This window comes from Oncorhynchus mykiss, chromosome 6 (assembly GCF_057628025.1).
Source record: "Oncorhynchus mykiss isolate SJ-2025 chromosome 6, ASM5762802v1, whole genome shotgun sequence".
NCBI classification, from domain to species: Eukaryota; Metazoa; Chordata; class Actinopteri; order Salmoniformes; family Salmonidae; genus Oncorhynchus; species Oncorhynchus mykiss.
Genome location: NC_143027.1, coordinates 53887436 through 53907968, shown reverse-complemented (window position 1 = coordinate 53907968; position 20533 = coordinate 53887436). Strand labels below are relative to the sequence as shown.

At 40.8% G+C, this 20533-nt stretch overlaps 1 protein-coding gene across 6 annotated transcripts in view; it reads left to right on the top strand.

The window, feature by feature from the left end:
• Positions 1-20533, top strand: part of LOC110526154 (protein arginine N-methyltransferase 3) — a 110136-nt gene that overhangs the window by 56424 nt on the left and 33179 nt on the right. For 2 of the 6 annotated variants that reach the window (XM_090238190.1, XM_036980432.2), the window contains exon 14: positions 14915-15157. The exons of 2 other annotated variants lie outside the window; for them this stretch is intronic. In XM_090238190.1, the coding sequence (XP_090094316.1) occupies positions 14915-15085 (171 nt within the window). In that variant the 3' untranslated portion in view covers positions 15086-15157. Of the gene's footprint in view, positions 1-14911; positions 15158-20533 lie in introns of those variants that run through there. 2 more of the 6 variants (XM_090238189.1, XM_021606803.3) reach the window with 1 other exon arrangement.

The following is a 20533-nucleotide window of genomic DNA, read 5'->3' as shown; positions in this document are numbered from 1 at the left end:
GAGCCCTATGCCGATCAGTCTGTGAGCTTCCCAGAGGAGGGGTAGACAAAGAGTCGCGGTGTGAGTGCCTGCCAGCACAGTACAGAATAGACTAGATGATAGGTGGATGACAGTTCACCGTACAGAGTGAACTATCATCCACCTGTCATCTAGTCTATTCTGTACTGTGCTGGCAGGCACTCACACCGCGACTCTTTGTCTACCCCTCCTCTGGGAAGCTCACAGACTGATCGGCATAGTGCTCTGGTCAAACGCAGTGCACTATGAAGGGAACAGGGTGCCATTTGCGAAGCAACACACAGAGAGAGAACAGAGAGCAGAAATAGCCCTGGTGGACTCCGGCAAGTGATTTGTCTTTGGTTGGCCCATTGTATTTCTGAGAGCATTGTGCAGTGTCTCTCTCCACTATTTCAAAAGTTAATCAATAGCTGGTTATTATCTGCTTCTGCTCTTGGTCGGCCCCGTGGATCTAATGGAATTTGTAAACATCCTCTCATTTTTCCTCTTTTCTCGGCCACATAATTGAACACATCCACCTTTTTTATTTGTTCCTTTTCTTGGAATGTGGATGACCTGTTCTAGGTTTAGAGCCTAGTGCAATGAGAAAAGTGAAACAAAAAATGATATGATCGGGCTAAAAACAGTCATTTAAATCAATGTTTTTAGTGCTTTTGTGTTAATTATCTTGTATAAAAAAAAATTGCCAGGCATATTTTTTTCCTTCAAATCTCTGTAAGTGACTGAGCATTTGACAATTAACAGAATCTCTGGTGACAGGTGTTAAGGGTGGCCCTTGGGTGTCTGTGTTTGACCAGTATTTCAAAGGGGTTTTGTGGATAGTGGGCAGACTGTGGGAGTTGGAAGAAATTTTCCATAGCCACTGGCCAGTTTCGTGTTTTCCCCCTTATGGGTTAATGTTAGGATTTTAGAGGCGCCTAATCTTAGATCTTTGCCTATTGGTAACTTCTGCCCTGCGCGTGGACCACGTGTGAGGGAGAGAATGTGTGTGGGTGTGTATGATGGAGCTCCTGCTTTTGTTCTCCTGTCGACAGTCCATTCATCAGCGATGCCTGCCTAACCTTGCATTAAATGAACAGCACAACCCCTGCGTCTGCGCCGCGCACACAGAAGACAAATACCCCCCCCTCTCTCTCCCTCCTTCTGTCCCCCCTTTTTACTCTATCACTCCTCCTTTCCTCGCACGTGTAGGCCGTGAAAACCTATGTTTTTATGTATTTTTAAACTGCAGGTTAATTTCATTCAGTCTTGTGGTTCAATATCTATGCACTAGTCTATAGTCCAGATACAACCAATTTTCCCCTTGGTGAGATAAAATAGTCCTTATTGAACTTTTTAAGACTAGTTACTTTAGACTAGTGTTAAGACTTTTATTACTCCAATGCCATTATTTTATGATAATATCCACTAGAGCTCATTGCCCTGGTTGCTGTGAATTGTGGGGGGAAAATGAACACAAGAAGTTATAATACTATCCCTCACTTCAAAAGCCTCATAAAGATCTGGGTTGGTTCTAACACCAGTGTCTCTCACTGCTGAAGAGGTTGGAAGAAACTCACTTTTGCTTGATTCGTCTTTCAACTGCTCTCCATCAAATTTAAATCGTATAGAAAAAGTGGCCTTCAAGTCAGACAGAAGGCGCTCTCTGAAATTTCAGGGGTGTTTTGGAGCACATTACGAGCAAAATCATTAAACTCCCATCTCTGGTTATTTGTCAGCATCGCTAGTTGTACACCAGGTGACTGTCACACCAAACACCTTACAGGTGCAGCCCCCATAACGTAACCCCATGCGTGTTACTGAGTTTACAGTCGCCCCTGCTGTGTGTATTACCAGAGTTTAACTAGGCAGGAATGCAGGGCCTCAGAGTTCCACTTGACATCAGAGATGTGATTCCCCCCCCCCCTTAGTAATGAGGAAGTCCTGTCTGATTTCACACGGAGTATCTACTATTTTGCTTTTACATAACTGTGATACAGGCAACAATGTCAGATTGAATTCTTGACAGGGGTTGCTTATGGGTAGTACTCCAAAAAAGAGCTGTAAGGGGAGACGGATCAATGAAAGTGTCATATACACTGAGTGTACGAAGCATTAGAAACACCTTTCTTATATTGAGTTGCACCCTCTTTTGCCCTCAGAACATCCTCAATTCATCTGGGCATGGATTCTACAAGGTGTTGAAAGCGTTTAATAGGGATACTGGCCTATGTTGACTCCACTGCTTCACACAGTTGTCAAGTTGGCTGGATGTCCTTTGGGTGTAACCATTCTTGATACACACAGGACATTTTTGAGCGTGAAAAACCCAGCACCGTTGCAGTTCTTGACACACTCAAACCGGTGTACCCGGCACCTACAACTGTACCCCGTTCAAAGACACTTAAATCTTTTACCTTGCCTGTTCACCCTCCGAATGGCGCATACACACAATCCATGTCTCAGTTGTCTCAAGGCTTAAAAATCTTTCTTTAAACGGTCTTCTCCCCTTCATCTACACTGATTTTGAAGTGGATTTAACAAGTTACCTCAATAAGGGATCATAGCGTTCACCTGGATTCACCTGGTCAGTCTGTCATGGAAAGAGAAGGTTTTCCTATTGTTTTGTACGGTCAGTGTATATCAGAGACATATTTAAATATCAACATTCCAGAAAACCAAAACCTGAAATAGTTTGGTTAGTTCTATTTTACATGGAACACATGTAAGATCAAAATCAGAGAATATTCTTCCAGGTTTAGCCCTGGACTAGTGGACACGGTGAACCACCTTGAATTTGATTAGGCTGTTTCTAGCGCTAAAAGAGAGAGAATGTTCTCTTCCTATGTAGCACAGTTCCCAAAGTGTCATCGTCAAACACTGCTCCAAAATTATTTTTCTATAAAGATGGGTTATGTAAGTAATTAATGATTCCATTCAGTGCCTTCAGATTAGTATTCACGCCCATTGACTTTTTCCACTTCTGTTGTGTTGTGGGATTAAAATGCATTTGTCATTTAATGTCAACGATCTATGCAAAATACTCTGTCAACGTGGAAGAAAAATTCTAACATTTGTAAAAGATGAATGAAAAATAAAACACTATCTTGAATAGATAAGTATTCAAACCTATGAGTCAATACATGTTAGAATCACCTTTTGCAGTGATTACAGCTGTGGGTCTTTCTGGGTAACTCTCTAAGAGACTTACACACCTGGATTGTGTAACATTTGCACGTTATTCATTTCAATGTTCTTCAAGCTGTTTCAAATTGGTTGTTGATCATTGCTAGACAACCATTTCCAGGTCTTGGCGTAGATTTTCAAGCAGATTTAAATCACAACTGTAACTCAGCCTCTCCAGAACCTTCACGGTCTTCTTGGTAAGCAACTCCAGTGTAGATTTGGCCTGGTGTTTTAGGTGAAGGTGTTTTGAGTAAAGCCAGTGTGTCTATGTATGCGAATGACTCAACACTATACATGTCAGCTACTACAGCGAGTGAAATCACTGGAACACTTAACAAGGAGCTGCAGTTAGTTTCAGAATGGGTGGCAAGGAATAAGTTAGTCCTAAATATTTCAAAAATAAAAGCCTTGTATTTAGGACAAATCGTTCACTAAACCCTAAACCTCAACTAAATCTTGTAATAAATAATGTGGAAATTGAGCACGCTGAGGTGACTAAACTGCTTGGAGTAACCCTGGACTGTAACTGTCATGGTCAAAACATGTTGATACAACAGTAGCTTAGATGGGGAAAAGTATGTCCATAATAAAGCTGTGCTCTGCCTTTTTAAGAACACCATCAACAAGGCAGGTCCTACAGGCCCTAGTTTTGTTGCATCTGGACTAGAGGTCGACCGATTAATCGGAATGGCCGATTTAATTAGTGCCGATTTCGAATTTTCATAACAATCGGGAAATCTGTATTTTTGGGTGCCGATTTCCGATTATTAAAACATATATATATATATATATATATATATATTTAGACCTTTTTATTTAACTAGGCAAGTCAGTTAAGAACACATTCTTATTTTCAATGACTGCCTAGGAACTGTGGGTTAACTGCCTTGTTCAGGGGCAGAACAACAGATTTTCACCTTGTCAGCTCAGGGGTTCCAACCTTGCAACCGCACAGTTAACTAGTCCAACGCTCTAACCATTGCACTCCACGAGTAGCCTGCCTGTTACACGAATGCAGTAGAAGCCAAGGTAAATTGCTAGCTAGCATTAAACTTATCTTATAAAAAGCAATCAATCATAATCACTAGTTATAACTACTAATCCAGTTTAGCAGGCAATATTAACCAGGTGAAATTTCGACGGAGGACACCGAGCGGACACCTGGTAAATGTAGTCTCTTATGGTCAATTTTCCAATGATATGCCTACAAATACGTCACAATGCTGCAAACACCTTGGGGAAACGACAGAAAGTGTAGGCTCATTCCTTGCGCATTCACAGCCATATAAGGAGACATTGGAACACAGCACATTCAAAATCTGGCTCACTTCCTGTATGAAATTTCATCTTGGTTTCACCTGTAACATTAGTTCTGTGGCACTCACAGACAATATCTTTGCAGTTTTGGAAACGTCAGAGTGTTTTCTTTCCAAAGCTGTCAATTATATGCATAGTCAAGCATCTTTTCGTGACAAAATATCTTGTTTAAAACGGGAACGTTTTTCATCCAAAAATGAAATACTGCCCCCAGAGGTTCAAGAGGTTAATGACCAAAGGCTCGTATTTCTGTGTGTTATTATGTTATAATTAAGTCTGATTTGATAGAGCAGTCTGCAGCAGGCCCATAATCATTCATTCAAACAGCACTTACGTGCGTTTTGCCAGCAGCTCTTCGCAAGCACAGCGCTGTTTATGACTTCAAGCCTATCAGCCTAATGGCTGGTGTAACCAATGTGAAATGGCTAGCTAGTCAGCTGGGTGTGCGCTAATACTGTTTCAAACGTCACTCGCTTTTAGATTTGGTGTAGTTATTCCCCTTGCTCTGCAACGGCCACAGCTTTTGTGGAGCGATGGGTAACGATGCTTCGAGTGTGGCTGTTGTCGATGTGTTCCTGGTTCGAGCCCAGGTAGGGGCGAGGAGGGGGACGGACGCTATACTGTTACACTGGCAATACTATAGTGCCTATAAGAACATCCAATAGTCAAAGGAATATGAAATACAAATGGTATAGAGAGGAATAGTCCTATGAATACTATATTAACTACAACCTAAAACCTCTTACCTTGGAATATTGAAGACTCATGTTAAAAGGAACCACCAACTTTCATATGTTCTCATGTTCAGAGCAAGGAACTTAAACGTTAGCTTTTTTACATGGCACACATTTTACATGGCACATATTACTTTCTTCTCCAACACTTTGTTTTTGCATTATTTATTTGAGGCTAAATTGATTTTATTGATGTTTTATATTAAGTTAAAATAAGTGTTAATTCAGTATTGTTGTCATTATTACAAGTAAAAAAATTGTCTGATTAATCGGTATCGGCTTTTTTGATCCTCCAATAATCGTTATCGGCGTTGAAAAATCATAATCGGTCGACGTCTAATCTGGACTATTGTTCAGTCGTGTGGTCAGGTGGCACAAAGATGGACTTTGGAACACTACAATTGGCTCAGAACAGGGTAGCACGGCTGGCTCTTAAATGTAGACGTAGAGATAACATTAATAATGTGCATTTAAATCTCTCATGGCTCAAAGTGGATTTCATCACTACTTGTTTTTGTAAGAAATGTTGACAAGCTGAATGCACCAAACTGTCTGTTTAAACTACTAGCACACAGCTCGACACCCATGCATACCCCACAAGAAATGCCACTAGAGGTCTCTTCACAATCCCCAAGTCCAGAACAGACTATGCGAGGTGCACAGTACTACATAGAACCAAGGCTACATGGAACTCTATTCCACATCAGGTAACTGATGCAAGCAGTAAAATCCAATAAAAAAAACGGATAAAAATACACCTTATGGAATAGCGGGGACTGTGAAGAGACACACAGGCATATATGCACATGATAACACACACTACACACATGGATTTTGTATTGTAGATATGTGATAGTGGACTGGTGGCCTGAGAGAACACACTTAATGTGTTGTGAAAAGTGTTATGAAATGTAATGTCATGTAATATTTAAAATGGTATATAACTGCCTTAATGTTGCTGGATCCCAGGAAGAGAGTAGCTGCTGCCTTAGAATCAGCTAACGGGGATCCTTAATCAATACAAATAAAAATATACATTGTCTATACAGTATCTAGTATAATATCGTCTGTGTATATTCCTTCAATTTACTAATTGCCTGGGCCAGGTGTTCCATGTATGAAGATAAAAATAGCAAAGGAGGACCGTGTGGACCCATTTTGATCAGTCTCAAGACAACATTTTGGAAAACAGTTTAATATCCGTTTCTATCAAAGATGGGGGGCGATAGTGAGAACACTGGGTGGCATCCTTACATTTTTTTTATATATATAAAAGTAAAAAAAAAAATATGTATTCACATCTCTCCTGATGAACCTTTGAAAGTCTGTGGTAATAATTTTGAGCATTAATGACCTTAATTGATTCTTACATTTTAAATAGACCTATCCAGGTTATTTGCCTTTATTCATGCTATCCAATGCCCTTTTGAGTTCAATGAGAGAGATTGTCTCCCAGCGAGGAGGTGTATTTCTTTTAGAAAGGACTTAGTCTGGCTTGGTGTGTATTTACAATCAGAGTTGTACAGTTATTTATAGAAGCAGGAGAATCTTTGCTTTATTAATATTGGTTCTGATAGTAATTCCCCTGTTTCAGACTCAATAGTTGATGTATCATCTTATTGATCATTACTGTGTAGCTTGTTGGCCAGTAAATTACTGGGACCATGGAAGTAATGGTTGAGTCTAATTTTGCCCTCTGTCTTATTAAGTTCTGTCTTGACTTTGGAAAGAGTAATAGCTACCTGGTCTGAAAAGAGTGTTTGTTGAGAATGCAACATTTCCAATTCTGATATCTTCTTTAATTGTGATTTATTCAACCCATATGCAAATGCCAGTTTAATTATTTTTTTACAAAATCTTTGGTGGCATCCCATAGAATCCGGGGGTTGTCAACTGAATTTTTGTTTTTTATGGTTATTGATTTAGTTCAATTTCAAGATGATCACAGAATGTAGTAGTTTGTAGTAATGAAACTTTGAAATCCCATCTTGTGGCTCTTTTAGGAGATTCTGACATTTGAAGTTGGCAGTAGTAAGTGGGGTGGTCAGACAAGCTCATATGTCGAATTTCTATTTTCTTGATTAAAGTAAATAGAGGTATAGATAATAGTATGAAATCGTCTGTGAGTAGAAAGTGTACTCTCTTCATTTAGGATTATGTGCTCGCCAGACATCAATGAGGTTGTACCAGACAAGCTAAATTACTTCTATGCTCGTTTTGAGGCAAATAACACTGAAACATGCATCAGCTGTTCCGGACGACTGTGAGATCACGCTCTCCGTAGCCAATGTGAGTAAGGCCTTTAAACAGGTCAACAATCACAAGGCCAGACGGATTACCAGGACGTGTACTCCGAGCATGTGCTGACCAACTGGCAAGTGTCTTCACTGGCATTTTCTGTAATACCAACATGTTTCAAGCAGACCACCATAATCCCTGTGCCCAAGAACACGAAGGTAACCTGCCTAAATGACTACCAACCCGATGCACTCAAGTCTGTAGCCATGAAGTTCTTTGAAAGGCTGGTCATGGCTCACATCAGCACCATTATCCCAGAAACCCTAGACCCACTCCAATACTGCCCCAACAGATCCACAGATGATGCAATCGCTATTGCACTCCACACTGCCCTTTCCGACCTGGACAAAAGAAACACCTACAGTTGAAGTCGGAAGTTTACATACACCTTAGCCAAATACATTTAGCCTCAGTTTTTCACAATTCTTGACATTTAATCCTAGTAAAAATTCCCTGTTTTAGGTCAGTTATGATCTCCACTTCATTTTAAGAATGTGAAATGTCAGAATAATAGTACAGAGAGTGATTTATTTCAGCTTTTATTTCTTTCATCACATTCCCAGTGGGTCAGAAGTTTACATACACTCAATTAGTATTTGGTAGCGTTGCCTTTAAATTGTTTAACTTTGGTCAAATGTTTCGGGTAGCCTTCCACAAGCTTCCCACAATAAGTTGAAGAAATTTTGGCCCATTCCTCCTGACAGAGCTGGTGGAACTGAGTCAGGTTTGTGGGCCTCCTTGCTCACACACGCTTTTTCAGTTCCGCCAACAACTTTTGTATGGGATTGAGGTTAGGGCTTTGTGATGGCCAATCCAATACCTTGACTTTGTTGTCCTTAAGCCATTTTGCCACAACTTTGGAAGTGTGCTTGGGGTCATTGTCCCTTTGGAAGACCCATTTACGACCAAGCTTTAACTTCCTGTCTGATGTCTTGAGATGTTGCTTCAATATATCCACATAATTTTCATCCTCATGATGCCATCTATTTTGTGAAGTGCACCAGTCCCTCCTGCAGCAAAGCACCCCCACAATATGATGCTGCCACCCCAGTGATTCAGTGTTGAGATGGTGTTCTTCAGCTTGCAAGCCTCCCCCTTTTTCCTCCAAACATAACGATGGGCATTATGGCCAAAGAGTTATATTTTTGTTTCATCAGACCAGAGGACATTTCTCCAAAAAGTATAATCTTTGTCCCCATGTGCAGTTGCAAACCGTAGGCTGGCTTTTTTATTGCGGTTTTGGAGCAGTGGCTTCTTCCTTGCTGAGCGGCCTTTCAAGTTATGTCGATATAGGACTTGTTTTACTGTGGATAAAGATACTTTTGTGCCAGTTTTCTCCAGCATCTTCACATGGTCCTTTGCTGTTGTTCTGGGATTGATTTGCACTTTTCGCACCAAAGTACGTTCATCTCTAGGAGACAGAACGCGTCTCCTTCCTGAGCGGTATGACGGCTGCGTGGTCCCATGGTGTTTATACTTTCTTACTATTGTATGTACAGATGAACGTGGTACCTTCAGGCGTTTGGAAATTGCTCACAAGGATGAACCAGACTTGTGGAGGTCTACAACTTTCTTTCTGAGGTCTTGGCTGATTTCTTTTGATTTTCCCATGGTGTCAAGCAAAGAGGCACTGAGTTTGAAAGTAGGCCTTGAAATACATCCACAGGTGCACCCCCAATTGACTCAAATTATGTCAATTAGCCTATCAGATTCTTCTAAAGCCATGACATCATTTTCTGGAATTTTCCAAGCTGTTTAAGGGCGCAGTCAATTTAATGTAAACGTAACACTCCACTAGAACTGTGGTGATACAGTGAATTATAAGTGAAATAATCTCTCTTTAAACAATTGTTGGAAAAATGACATGTCATGCACACAGTAGATGTCCTAACCGGCTTGCCAAAACTATAGTTTGCTAACATGAAATTGAGTTGTTGAATAACGAGTTTTAATGACTCCATCCTAAGTGTATGTAAACTTCTGACTTCAACTGTACCATGATATTTGCATTACTACTAAGTAAACCTCCAATTGGTCCCCACTCTTCCACCTGCTAAAACTCCTCACCCCGATTTGGGTTGTTATCCCAATGCCCGGCAGACCACCCCCGACCCCCTCGGATCCCATGGCCCTGGAAAGACCGGGACCCATTCTTCGAAAAGAGCACACAGTGCCTCCCACAGAACAGAAGCAGATCAACCGCCAAATGCATTTACATCTCCCTCAACTTGATTTGTATTATATATAGGCATTCAAAAAAATGTGTGTGTGTGTGTATACATACATATATATATATATATATATATATATATTTCATATCCGAAAGTACATTATGGCAAGCAGTTATTGTTTTAGCAAACAATTATTGTGATTCATCTTATATTGTCTGTAACATATTTTACTCCCTTGCAACAGTTGTGGGATACACACTCACACACACTCAACCCCTTTCCCCCACAACAACCATAGACTCATATTCAGTTGGACTATCCCAGAGCCCAGCTCAAGAAAGGTCTTGATTTACCAATGCGTATACAGTTGCACTGTTTGAGAAGGCCTGCAAAACTGATCAAAAAATGGCCAGAAATGAGAAGATTTGATAAACCATTGTCACGTCCTAGGTGACGGAGGTCAGATATACCCCCTTTCCCCTGAAACACCCAGACATGGTCCCCCGTAGTAACCATATTCCCAAGAATCTCTGTGCAGTCAGACCTTTGATTTTCTGCCACAATAATATGCCCCCTCTCTGAATGTCCGAGTGTGACCCCCCCTCCCCATGGGTTACTGCAGCTAGTGTTGCCAGCACTGCCACTGCCTGGGTGGGGGCACCCCACCGGAGTCCCCACCGGCTAGATACAGTTTCGCCAAGGTTCTCATTAGCAGCTTTGAGAATTTCCTTGTATATTATGTTCTCACTTTTTATGGATATCTTTAAGAAATGTCTTTCTTCTTGCCACTCTTCCATAAAGGCCAGATTTGTGCAATATACGACTGATTGTTGTCCTATGGACAGAGTCTCCCACCTCAGCTGTAGATCTCTGCAGTTCATCCAGAGTGATCATGGGCCTCTTGGCTGCATCTCTGATCAGTCTTCTCCTTGTATGAGCTGAAAGTTTAGAGGGGCGGCCAGGTCTTGGTAGATTTGCAGTGGTCTGATACTCCTTCCATTTCAATATTATCGCTTGCACAGTGCTCCTTGGGATGTTTAAAGCTTGGGAAATCTTTTTGTATCCAAATCCGGCTTTAAACTTCTTCACAACAGTATCTCGGACTTGCCTGGTGTGTTCCTTGTTCTTCATGATGCTCTCTGCGCTTTTAACGGACCTCTGAGACTATCACAGTGCAGGTGCATTCATACGGAGACTTGATTACACACAGGTGGATTGTATTTATCATCATTAGTCATTTAGGTCAACATTGGATCATTCAGAGATCCTCACTGAACTTCTGGAGAGAGTTTGCTGCACTGAAAGTAAAGGGGCTGAATAATTTTGCACGCCCAATTTTTCAGTTTTTGATTTGTTAAAAAAGTTTGAAATATCCAATAAATGTCGTTCCACTTCATGATTGTGTCCCACTTGTTGTTGATTCTTCACAAAAAAAATACAGTTTTATATCTTTGTTTGAAGCCTGAAATGTGGCAAAAGGTCGCAAAGTTCAAGGGGGCCGAATACTTTCGCAAGGCACTGTATCTCTTCGATGATATATCGTTCGTGGAAGTCTGGTTTCTCCTCTGAATCACATGGGAGAATACTTGCAGCTGGAGATTACGCACCAATTTCAACGCAGGACACCAGGCAAAGGCAACATTTACCACATACCTGGTAAATGTAGTCTCTTATGGTCAATCTTCCAATGATATGCCTACAAATACGTCACAATGCTGCAAACACCTTGGGGAAACGACAGAAAGTGTAGGCTCATTCCTTGCGCATTCACAGCCATATAAGGAGACAATGGAAAACAGCGCCTCAAATTTTGCTCACTTCCTGTTTGAAGTTTCATCTTGGTTTCGCCTGTAGCATCAGTTCTGTGGCACTCACAGATAATATCTTTGCAGTTTTGGAAACGTCAGAGTGTTTTCTTTCCAAAGCTGTCAATTATATGCATAGTCGAGCATCTTTTCGTGACAAAATATCTTGTTTAAAACGGGAACGTTTTTCATCCAAAAATTAAATACTGCCCCTAGATTTTCCTTTTCGGCCTGGGACCCAAATTAGAAATCTTGTATTTTCCTGGGACCAAAGCTTAGGAAAATATGCAACTATACATAAATATTGGTACATCTCATTGCCCTTATGCCTAAAACAAATGCAATATAGACAAAAACAAATAAAAAATAATTGTCTTTATAAATATATATGCATGTTTATTTTCCACCATTAAAAACACTCTTACATTTCTGTCTCGGTTGGAACTGTTAAAATAATTCAATTTCATTCTAAACTGGAATAAACTGATTGGTCACATCACACAGATGAATCACACACACACACACACACACACACACACACACACACACACACATACACACACACACACACACACACACACACACAGGCTTTTTGATAGTGCAACCCTAAGTAACAATACAGATGAAAAATGAACAGGCCTACTGTAGATCTTACTGTATAAATTGTTAAAATAAAATCTAGGTTTGAACTGTTGCTGTTAAAATACAATGCGTATTTTTTTATTCTGAACTAGAATAAACAGATTGAACACATCACACAGATGTAGACCAGAAAACACACACAACCAGTCCTAATGAGGGGCTGGTTGAAGTTTTCCACAAGCATGTCTGTTCTGGGCTCAGTTTTTGACAGTGCAACGCGGAGGTCATACTCCGCGATAAGACTGTTTCTGTTCTTGTTTTTTTGAGTATGTCAGAGTTGAGACCCCTGACTTGCATAGGTATGTGGTACCAAACTGGATCAGAACATCTACTGCTTTCGCAGTCAGACAGGAGACCGCTTCCTGCTGCAACCCAGAACTGTGTGAGTGTTTGCCTCAATCACTTTATTCCAGTTCAAAATACTAATTATTACTTGTATTTTAACAGCAAGTTCCAACTTAGACTAGTTTTCAATAATAATTTCTACAGGAAGATTTATAGTAGGCCTGATCATTTTTCATCTTAATCTGTACTGTTACTAAGGGTTGCACCATCAGTAACAAGCTAGCCTGTTTGGCTAATGTTAGCTATTAGCTGTGTACAAGGCCAGGGGATTGTTTGAAAGATAAGCTCACATCTACTACTATGAGAGATAGTACTCCTTTATTTCTGCTGATCATCACCTGTTATAAAATGACAACAATGCCTTGCTAGTTGACTTACTTTTCCGCTGTCGAAGCACTGTTTCCTGAAGCATTCTGCCCTGTTCTGAAAGAACTCCCAGGGTTTACCATCATGCAGTGGATGTTTTGTCAGGACGTATTGTTTTATTAATTTGTGTGCGCTTTCCACGTTATTTCTCAAAGTTTGTATGAAAGAGATAAACCCATCCCTGTATTTGCGTTTCATGACAATTGAGCTCAGTCAGAACTTGTGGCTAGCATGAGTCCATTTGATGACAGTGGTGAGTGATGGCGAGTGGGAAGGACACGTCATTGGCTGACAGTGCATCATCTGCTGCTGAACGACAGCGCTGCATCGTATGTCGCGGAGTGATCTTCAAGAAAACTGTAGAAAAAATATCAGTTGATCCGTGAAGAACACAGGCATCTACCACTCGCATAGCTGCCAAACTGAGCAGAGGCCGCTGCTAAGCAGAGAGCGCACTGAACAGAGAGCACAGATGCACTTGGCCAAATCAATTCCAGTAATTAAAGAAATAATTACAAATTTACTCTGACACGTTGCATCCCACCATTAACAGGTCCGAGACCCACTTTGGGTCGCGACCCATACTTTAAGAAAAGCTGGTGTTGGGTTGTGGACTGTTCCATCAGTATATGTAGGACCATAAATAAATACATTAGATGTAAATATATAAGTATAATTCAATATAAAATGTATATCCCTCATCTGCACAAAATAGAAAGCTCTCACAACCCCTGCTCACAGACATACATCTGGGAAATGCAACCATTTCCATTCTCACTCAACGCCACACTTTCCCAAACAACAAAAAACACACACCACACCATCCATCTCAATACAACCACACATACCCACATACTGTGCCTTATGTCTGCTGTGTTTTTATCTCCACCATGTTGAATTAGTGATTTTGTGTTCCATTTAGTTCTTTTTGAAGATCGATAGAAAAGAAAAGCTATATCTTTTTTTGGTCGATAGCCCTAACTCTCTGAGTTAGTGATTGCTGTTTAGCAGTCTGATGGCCTTGAGATATAAGCTGTTTTTCAGTCTCTGATGCACCTGTACTGGTCTCACCTTCTGGATGGTAGCGGGGTGAACAGGCAGTGGCTTGGGTGGTTGTTGTCCTTGATGATCTTTTTGGCCTGCCTGTGACAATGGGTGCTGTAGGTGTCCTGGAGGGCAAGTAGTTTGCCCACGGTGATGCGTTGTGCAGACCGCACCACCCTCTGGAGAGCCCTGCGGTTGTGGGCAGTGCAGTTGCTGTATCAGGTGGTGATACAGCCTGACAGGATGCTCTCAATTGTGCATCTGTAGAACTTTATGAGGGTTTTAGGTGACAAGCCAAATTTCTTCAGCCTCCTGAGGTAGTAGAGGCGCTGTTGCGCCTTCTTCACCACACTGTCCGTGTGGGTGGACCACTTTGCTGTTTCTTGAAGTCCACGATCATCTCCTTTGTTTTCCTGACACAACACTCCAAGTGCCCTCACCTCCTCCCTATAGGCTGTCTCGTCGTTGTTGGTCATCAAGCCTACTACTGTTGTGGTCTGCAAACTATGGACAAAAAACATGGCTCATGACACCAATCCTACACACTAACAACGATGCAGAAGAGAACTACAACCATGCTCAGATGAAAACAAGGAGTTTAGTAGAGAGATCAATCGGAGTCCTAAAGTCCAGATTCAGATGCATTGACCGCTCTTGGGGAGTTATTTTATACAGCCCAGAAAAAAACATGCAAAATCATAAGCTTAGCATGTACCTTGCACAACATCTGCAAACAACACAGGATGCCACACCCCAATATACCTGACATTCTACCAGCTGTACCTGACCAGGATGTTGCCGCTGGTAGATGTAATGCTGGCCTACTAGCAAGAAATGACCCCATAAGGAGGAGATTCACATGACAAAACATAAAGTTTGTATGATATCGAAACAGAATTATTTTAGAATATTATTCTTCAAGTCTTCTTCGCTTCTGCATTGCAAACTTCTTCTCTGGGGCTAACTTCTCTTTCTCAAGGGCTAATCTCTCGCCTTCCACCTTCAGCAGCTCCTCCTGCACCCTGAGCATGGCCGTGACCTCCCCCAGGAGCGTACTCTGGACACCCACCATCTCATCTACACCAGCAAGCCTCCTTGGGGTGTCATAATGGATATGGATCTGAGACAGGCGCATCTCCTATGTGCCTTCAGTGATTATCTGTTGAGAAAATACAATTAATCTGTTATGGAATGATATGTGTTGTGGGCCTATTATATAATAATAAACGTTTTAAATGAGATATCAAACAAACACCTACCCCTGCTTGTTCTTCTGTCATATGATTATGACGATCCATGGCTCCCACATCTGGGCACATGGGCATGTGGATGATGTCCAGTGTTATTTCTGGAAGGTCAAAAAACATTTTTTCAGCATGACAACAAAGTTTGAAGAGCTGTAGGCTTGCTGTGATGAGAGAAGTAAACAAGTGTAACATTAGCTGCACAACTGGATAATTTTGTAAACATGAACATTTGATGGCGCCACTGCCACAGATACAGTTGGCTACCAGACAATTAAAGAAAACAAATGAAATGTGCATTATCTAGCTAGCTAGTAATTAGGAATATATTACAATATTCTAGACGTGTTATATAGCTAGAATTAGCTCGTCAATTTGCAAAGAAGAACTTTGCTATCTTAGTTAATGTTAATGTCGTTAGCTATGTTGGCTAATTAGTCAGAGTCAATGCCCGACCGCAGTCCCTGTACTACCGTCTCTCCTATCATGGACAACACCTTCTCCTGAGCTGGTCCACATGAATGATCGATACCCCCCTCCAGTCTTCAACTCCCTGCTTCTTTCAGCTCCCTTCTTCTTAGCAGCCGACTTCTTGTTTACGGCTTCCCTGTCCCTTGCCATGCTGACCCTAACAAGCCAATTTATATTTTGCTGTGTTTATCAAAAGTGTTGGAAAAACTTGTTAATACCCAACTGACTGGCTTTGTTTTTGTCTATAGTACTCTCTCTGGTATGCAATATGATTTCCGCTCATGTTATGGATCTGTCACTCAAACCTTAAAGGTCCTAAATTATGTCACCATTTCCCTTGATTCTAAGCAATGTTGTGCTGCTATTTTATTGACTTGGCCAAAGCTGTTGATACAGTAGACCATTCCATTCTTGTGGGCCGGCTAAGGAGTATTGGTGTCTCTGAGGGGTCTTTGGCCTGGTTTGCTAACTACTTCTCTCAAAGAGTGAACTGCATTAAGTCAGAACATGTGCTGCCACTACCTACCAAGGGAGTGCCCCAAGGCTCGATCCTAGGTCCCACGCTCTTCTCAATTTACATCAGCTACATAGCTCAGGCAGTAGGAAGCGCTCTCATCCATTTATATGCAGATGATAGTCTTATACTCAGCTGGCCCCTCCCCAGATTGTGTGTTAAATGCTCTACAACAAAGCTTTCTTGGTGTCCAACAAGCTTTCTCTGCCCTTAACCTTGTTCTGAAACCTCAAAAACATAGGTAATGTGGTTTGGTAAGAAGAATGCCCCTCTCCCCACCAGTGTGATTACTTCCTCTGTTTAGAGCTTGAGGTAGTCACCTCATACAAGTACTTGGAAATATGGCAAGACGGTACACTGTCCTTCTCTCAGCACATATCAAAGCTGCAGGCTAAGGTTAGGTTTGGACTTGGCTCCTCTTTCACCCCAGCTGCCAAACTAACCCTGATTCAGATCACCATCCTACCCATGCTAGATTATGGAAACATAATTTATAAATTGTCAGGTAAGGAGGGTGCTCTCGAGCAGCTAGATGTTCTTTACCATTCGGCCACCCTATGCTCCTCTGTAAACTGGTCATCTCTGTATAACCGTCGCAAGACCCACTGGTTGATGCTTATTTATAAAACCCTCTTAGGCCCCTCTCCCCCCATCTGAGATACTTACTGCAGCCCTCATCCTCCACATACTACACCCGTTCTGCCAGTTACATTCTATTAAAGGACCCACATTGTGCACACATCCCTGGGTCGCTCTTCTTTTCAGTTCGCTGCAGATTGCAACTGGAACGAGCTGCAAAAAACACTAAAACTGGACAGTTTTTTTCTCCATCTCTTCATTCAAAGACACTCTTACTGACATTTGTGGCTGCTTTGGGTGATGTATTGTTCTCTCTACCTTCTTGCCCTTTGCTGTTGTCTATGCACAATTATGTTTGTACGGTGTTTTGTGCTGCTACCATGTCGTATTGTCATGTGTTGCTGCCATACTATGTTGTTGTTTAAGGTCTCTCTTTACGTATTGCTGTGGTGCTCTCTCTTGTCGTCATGTGCGTTTTGTCCTATATCTTTATTTAACATTTTTAATCCCAGCCCCGCAGGAGGCCTTTTGGTAGGCCGTCATTGAAAATAAAACTTTGTTCTTAACTGACTTGCCTCGTTAAATAAAACATTTAAAAACCCGACGGCATAGACCGACTCGGCCATTCTCGCCTTTCCTCTCTTTTTGGTCTCTGCAGTGACCCCGCAGTTATCAAGTCTCCCCAACAGCAACCTTTTCCTGGCTGCTATTTCCTCCACCATCACTTCAAGATCTTATTTGCTTTAGTTTTTATTGCACTTTCCTTGGTTATCCATTTTTGGTTTCGCTGTAGCTTGTCTGATGGTTATAATTTGTGAAAAATATAGTTTTTTTGTGTGTGTAAAGTGTTTGCGAGCCAACTAAACATGTTTTATTCTTGAGACATAAAGCAAAAAAATAGATACAATAAAATGGGCCAAATCCTATCATCCCATTGGTTTCAAGCACATCGCTAATGTCAATGCCACGAAAGATATTTACTAAGTTCAAAAGAAAGATGTTCCTAAAAACGATGAATTCCTAAGAACATTTTGAGGAATTGCATTATTTGAACTTTTTATTTATTTGTAATTAGTATTTTGTGAATCCGATCCTGGTCGTTGTGGTTGAATCTGTGTTTGAAATTCATTGCTAGTAAACTATAAAAATTGAGTCGCACAATCCATATATAAACGGACAGTAATTTTGGGGGTAAATCACCAACGTTTCGGCGTCACTGTGCCTCCTTCAGGGTGATGTCATGAACTCTTGAACCAGGTTATGTAGACAAACAGTTCAATTAGTGCAACCAATGACAATAGTGGGGCATGTGTCATAATGATTAAGTTAATTAGAATGAATTGAGTGAAACTGTTAAAAAACAATAGTTTATGGCATATGAAATATATAGGCTATTAGGCATATATATAGGCATATGATATATATAGGTTATCATATACAAACATAATTTAATATTGTACATAATATTAGCATCAGCATACATTATTGTTTAATTCACTTTCACATGTTTAATTGTTTCCTATTTCATTTATATTTGTCACATGTAATCTTTTGGTTGAACCTTAATGCATAATAAGAATCATCAACTGGGGGAACATATTAGGTGTACCCTAATAAGCTGTAGAAAGAATATATCAAATTATAAGTCTTGTTCAAAAAAGGGTGAATTGTTCTCAACTTGCCTAGCTGGTTAAATAAAGGTGAAACAAAAAAATAAGAAGGACCTGAGATCAAAGTCAATATTCAGACCACTAGGGGTCAATGTTTTTAGATAGGATATCCAGTAAGCCTCTCTTTGTAGTAGTAGGATCTCGATGTTACCTCCTCTCCTTGGTAGAGCAACATCCTCAATTTGAGGGAGGAGATTGGATGGTGACCTGCTACTGGATAGTCAATGTTCTTACACCTGATTGAGCTGCGGGTGTTCAGCTATGCGTTGTTTTAATTGTCTTTTTCTTTGTCCTACGTGGCTTTTCCACATGAACAGGTGATGATATAGATTACGCCCTTGCTCTTTCATTGAGATGATATCCCTAACATTTGTCAACCTGTATTTGGGTGTCTGAAGGATGTTTTTGTAGTGCTATTGCACTGTGCGCATGAACCACATTTGTAGTTCCCATTTGGAATGGGTGTCAAATGTGTCTGAGTGGGCTCAGGGGGTATGTCAGATCTCACCAAGCTATCTCTAATATTGTGACCACGCTTATAGACCACCAGTGGGGGTTCCTTGAAGAGGTGTGTGATTTTTGTTGTTGTCTGATTGCAGAATATGCCAGTGCTTTTTCAGGATGGCTTTCATTTTCTCCGAATGGTTGCGTTTTTCTTTGGTTGAGTTTTTCCTCTCTTGTTTTTTGTTTTTTTTAAGATATTTTTATCATTGCAGCATCAATATTATGTCCTTGTAGCCTCTCATTTAGAATGCATCTGTCGTTTTTTTTTTTGCATTGCTGTTAAGATCTGTCTTGTGGCCACAGATTAGTTTAACCCTGCATAACTGGCTATATGGTAGACCATTCTTGAGGGGAAGGGGATGCATACTATCCGCACATAGCAAGGTATTGCAGTCTGTGGGCTTTGTGTCTAAGTCTGCTTGACTGAGGGACCTGACAGATAATTGTAAGGTACAGAGGTGAGATGGTCATTTTAAAAACAAGTTAACCACTATTATTGCACACAGAGTGAGGCCATGCAATATATTTTACTCCTGAATTTAATTAGGCTTGCCATAACAAATGGTTTAAATACTTATTGAGTCAAGACATTTCGGCTTTAAATGTTTTATTAATTTGTAAAAATGTCTAAAAAACATCATTCCACTTTGAAATTATGGAGTATTGTGTGTAGGCCAGTGACACAATCTCAATTTAATCAATTTTACATTCAGGCTGTAACACAACAAAATGTGGAAAAAGTCACTGTAAGAGTTAGCTTTCCCTCGTTTTTATTTTAATTACATCAATACCTTTTTTGAATATTCAAACGGAAGGCACTGGTCATATTTCTCTGTTATTTGAGGGTCACTATTGACAACTTTGTTGAATTTATTAAAGGTCATCTAGACTTTTAGGCCTCAACCATCGGCCACATCTGTAATAAATACACTTTGGGGGGTTCGGGATATTTTTTTGTATGTTTTTTGCATGTCTGTAGGGTGTAGGAAACGCCATGCCTCACACATAGCATACAATGCATATGAAAAGTATTCACACCCCTTCCCCTTTCCACATTTTGCTACATTACAACCTTATTCTAAAATGGATTTAAAAAACATTTCCCTCATCAATCTACAGACAATACCCCATAATGACAAAGCAAAAACTGTTTTTTAGAAATGTTTGCAAATGTATTAAAAATAAAAACCTGGTCCTTTATTTACATAAGTATTCAGACCTTTTGCTATGGGAAATTGAGCTCAGGTGCATCATGTTTCCATGATCATCCTTGAGAGGTTTCTACAAGTTGGAGTCCACCTGTGGTAAATTCAATTGATTGGACATGATTTTGAATGGCAACGCACCTGTCTATATAAGGTTGACAGTGCATGTCAAAGCAAGAACCGAAGCCATGAGGTCAAAGGAATTGTCCGTAGAACTCCTAGACAGGATTGTGTCGAGGTACAGGTCTGGGGAAGGACAACCATCTCTGCAGCACTCTACCAATCAGGCCTTTATGGTAGAGTGGCCAAACGGAAGCCACTCCTCAGTTAAAGGCACATGCCAGCCCAAAAGGCACCTAAAGGACTCTCAGATCATGAGAAATAAGATTCTATGGTCTGATGAAACCAAGATTGAACTCTTTGGCCTGAATGCCAAGCCAC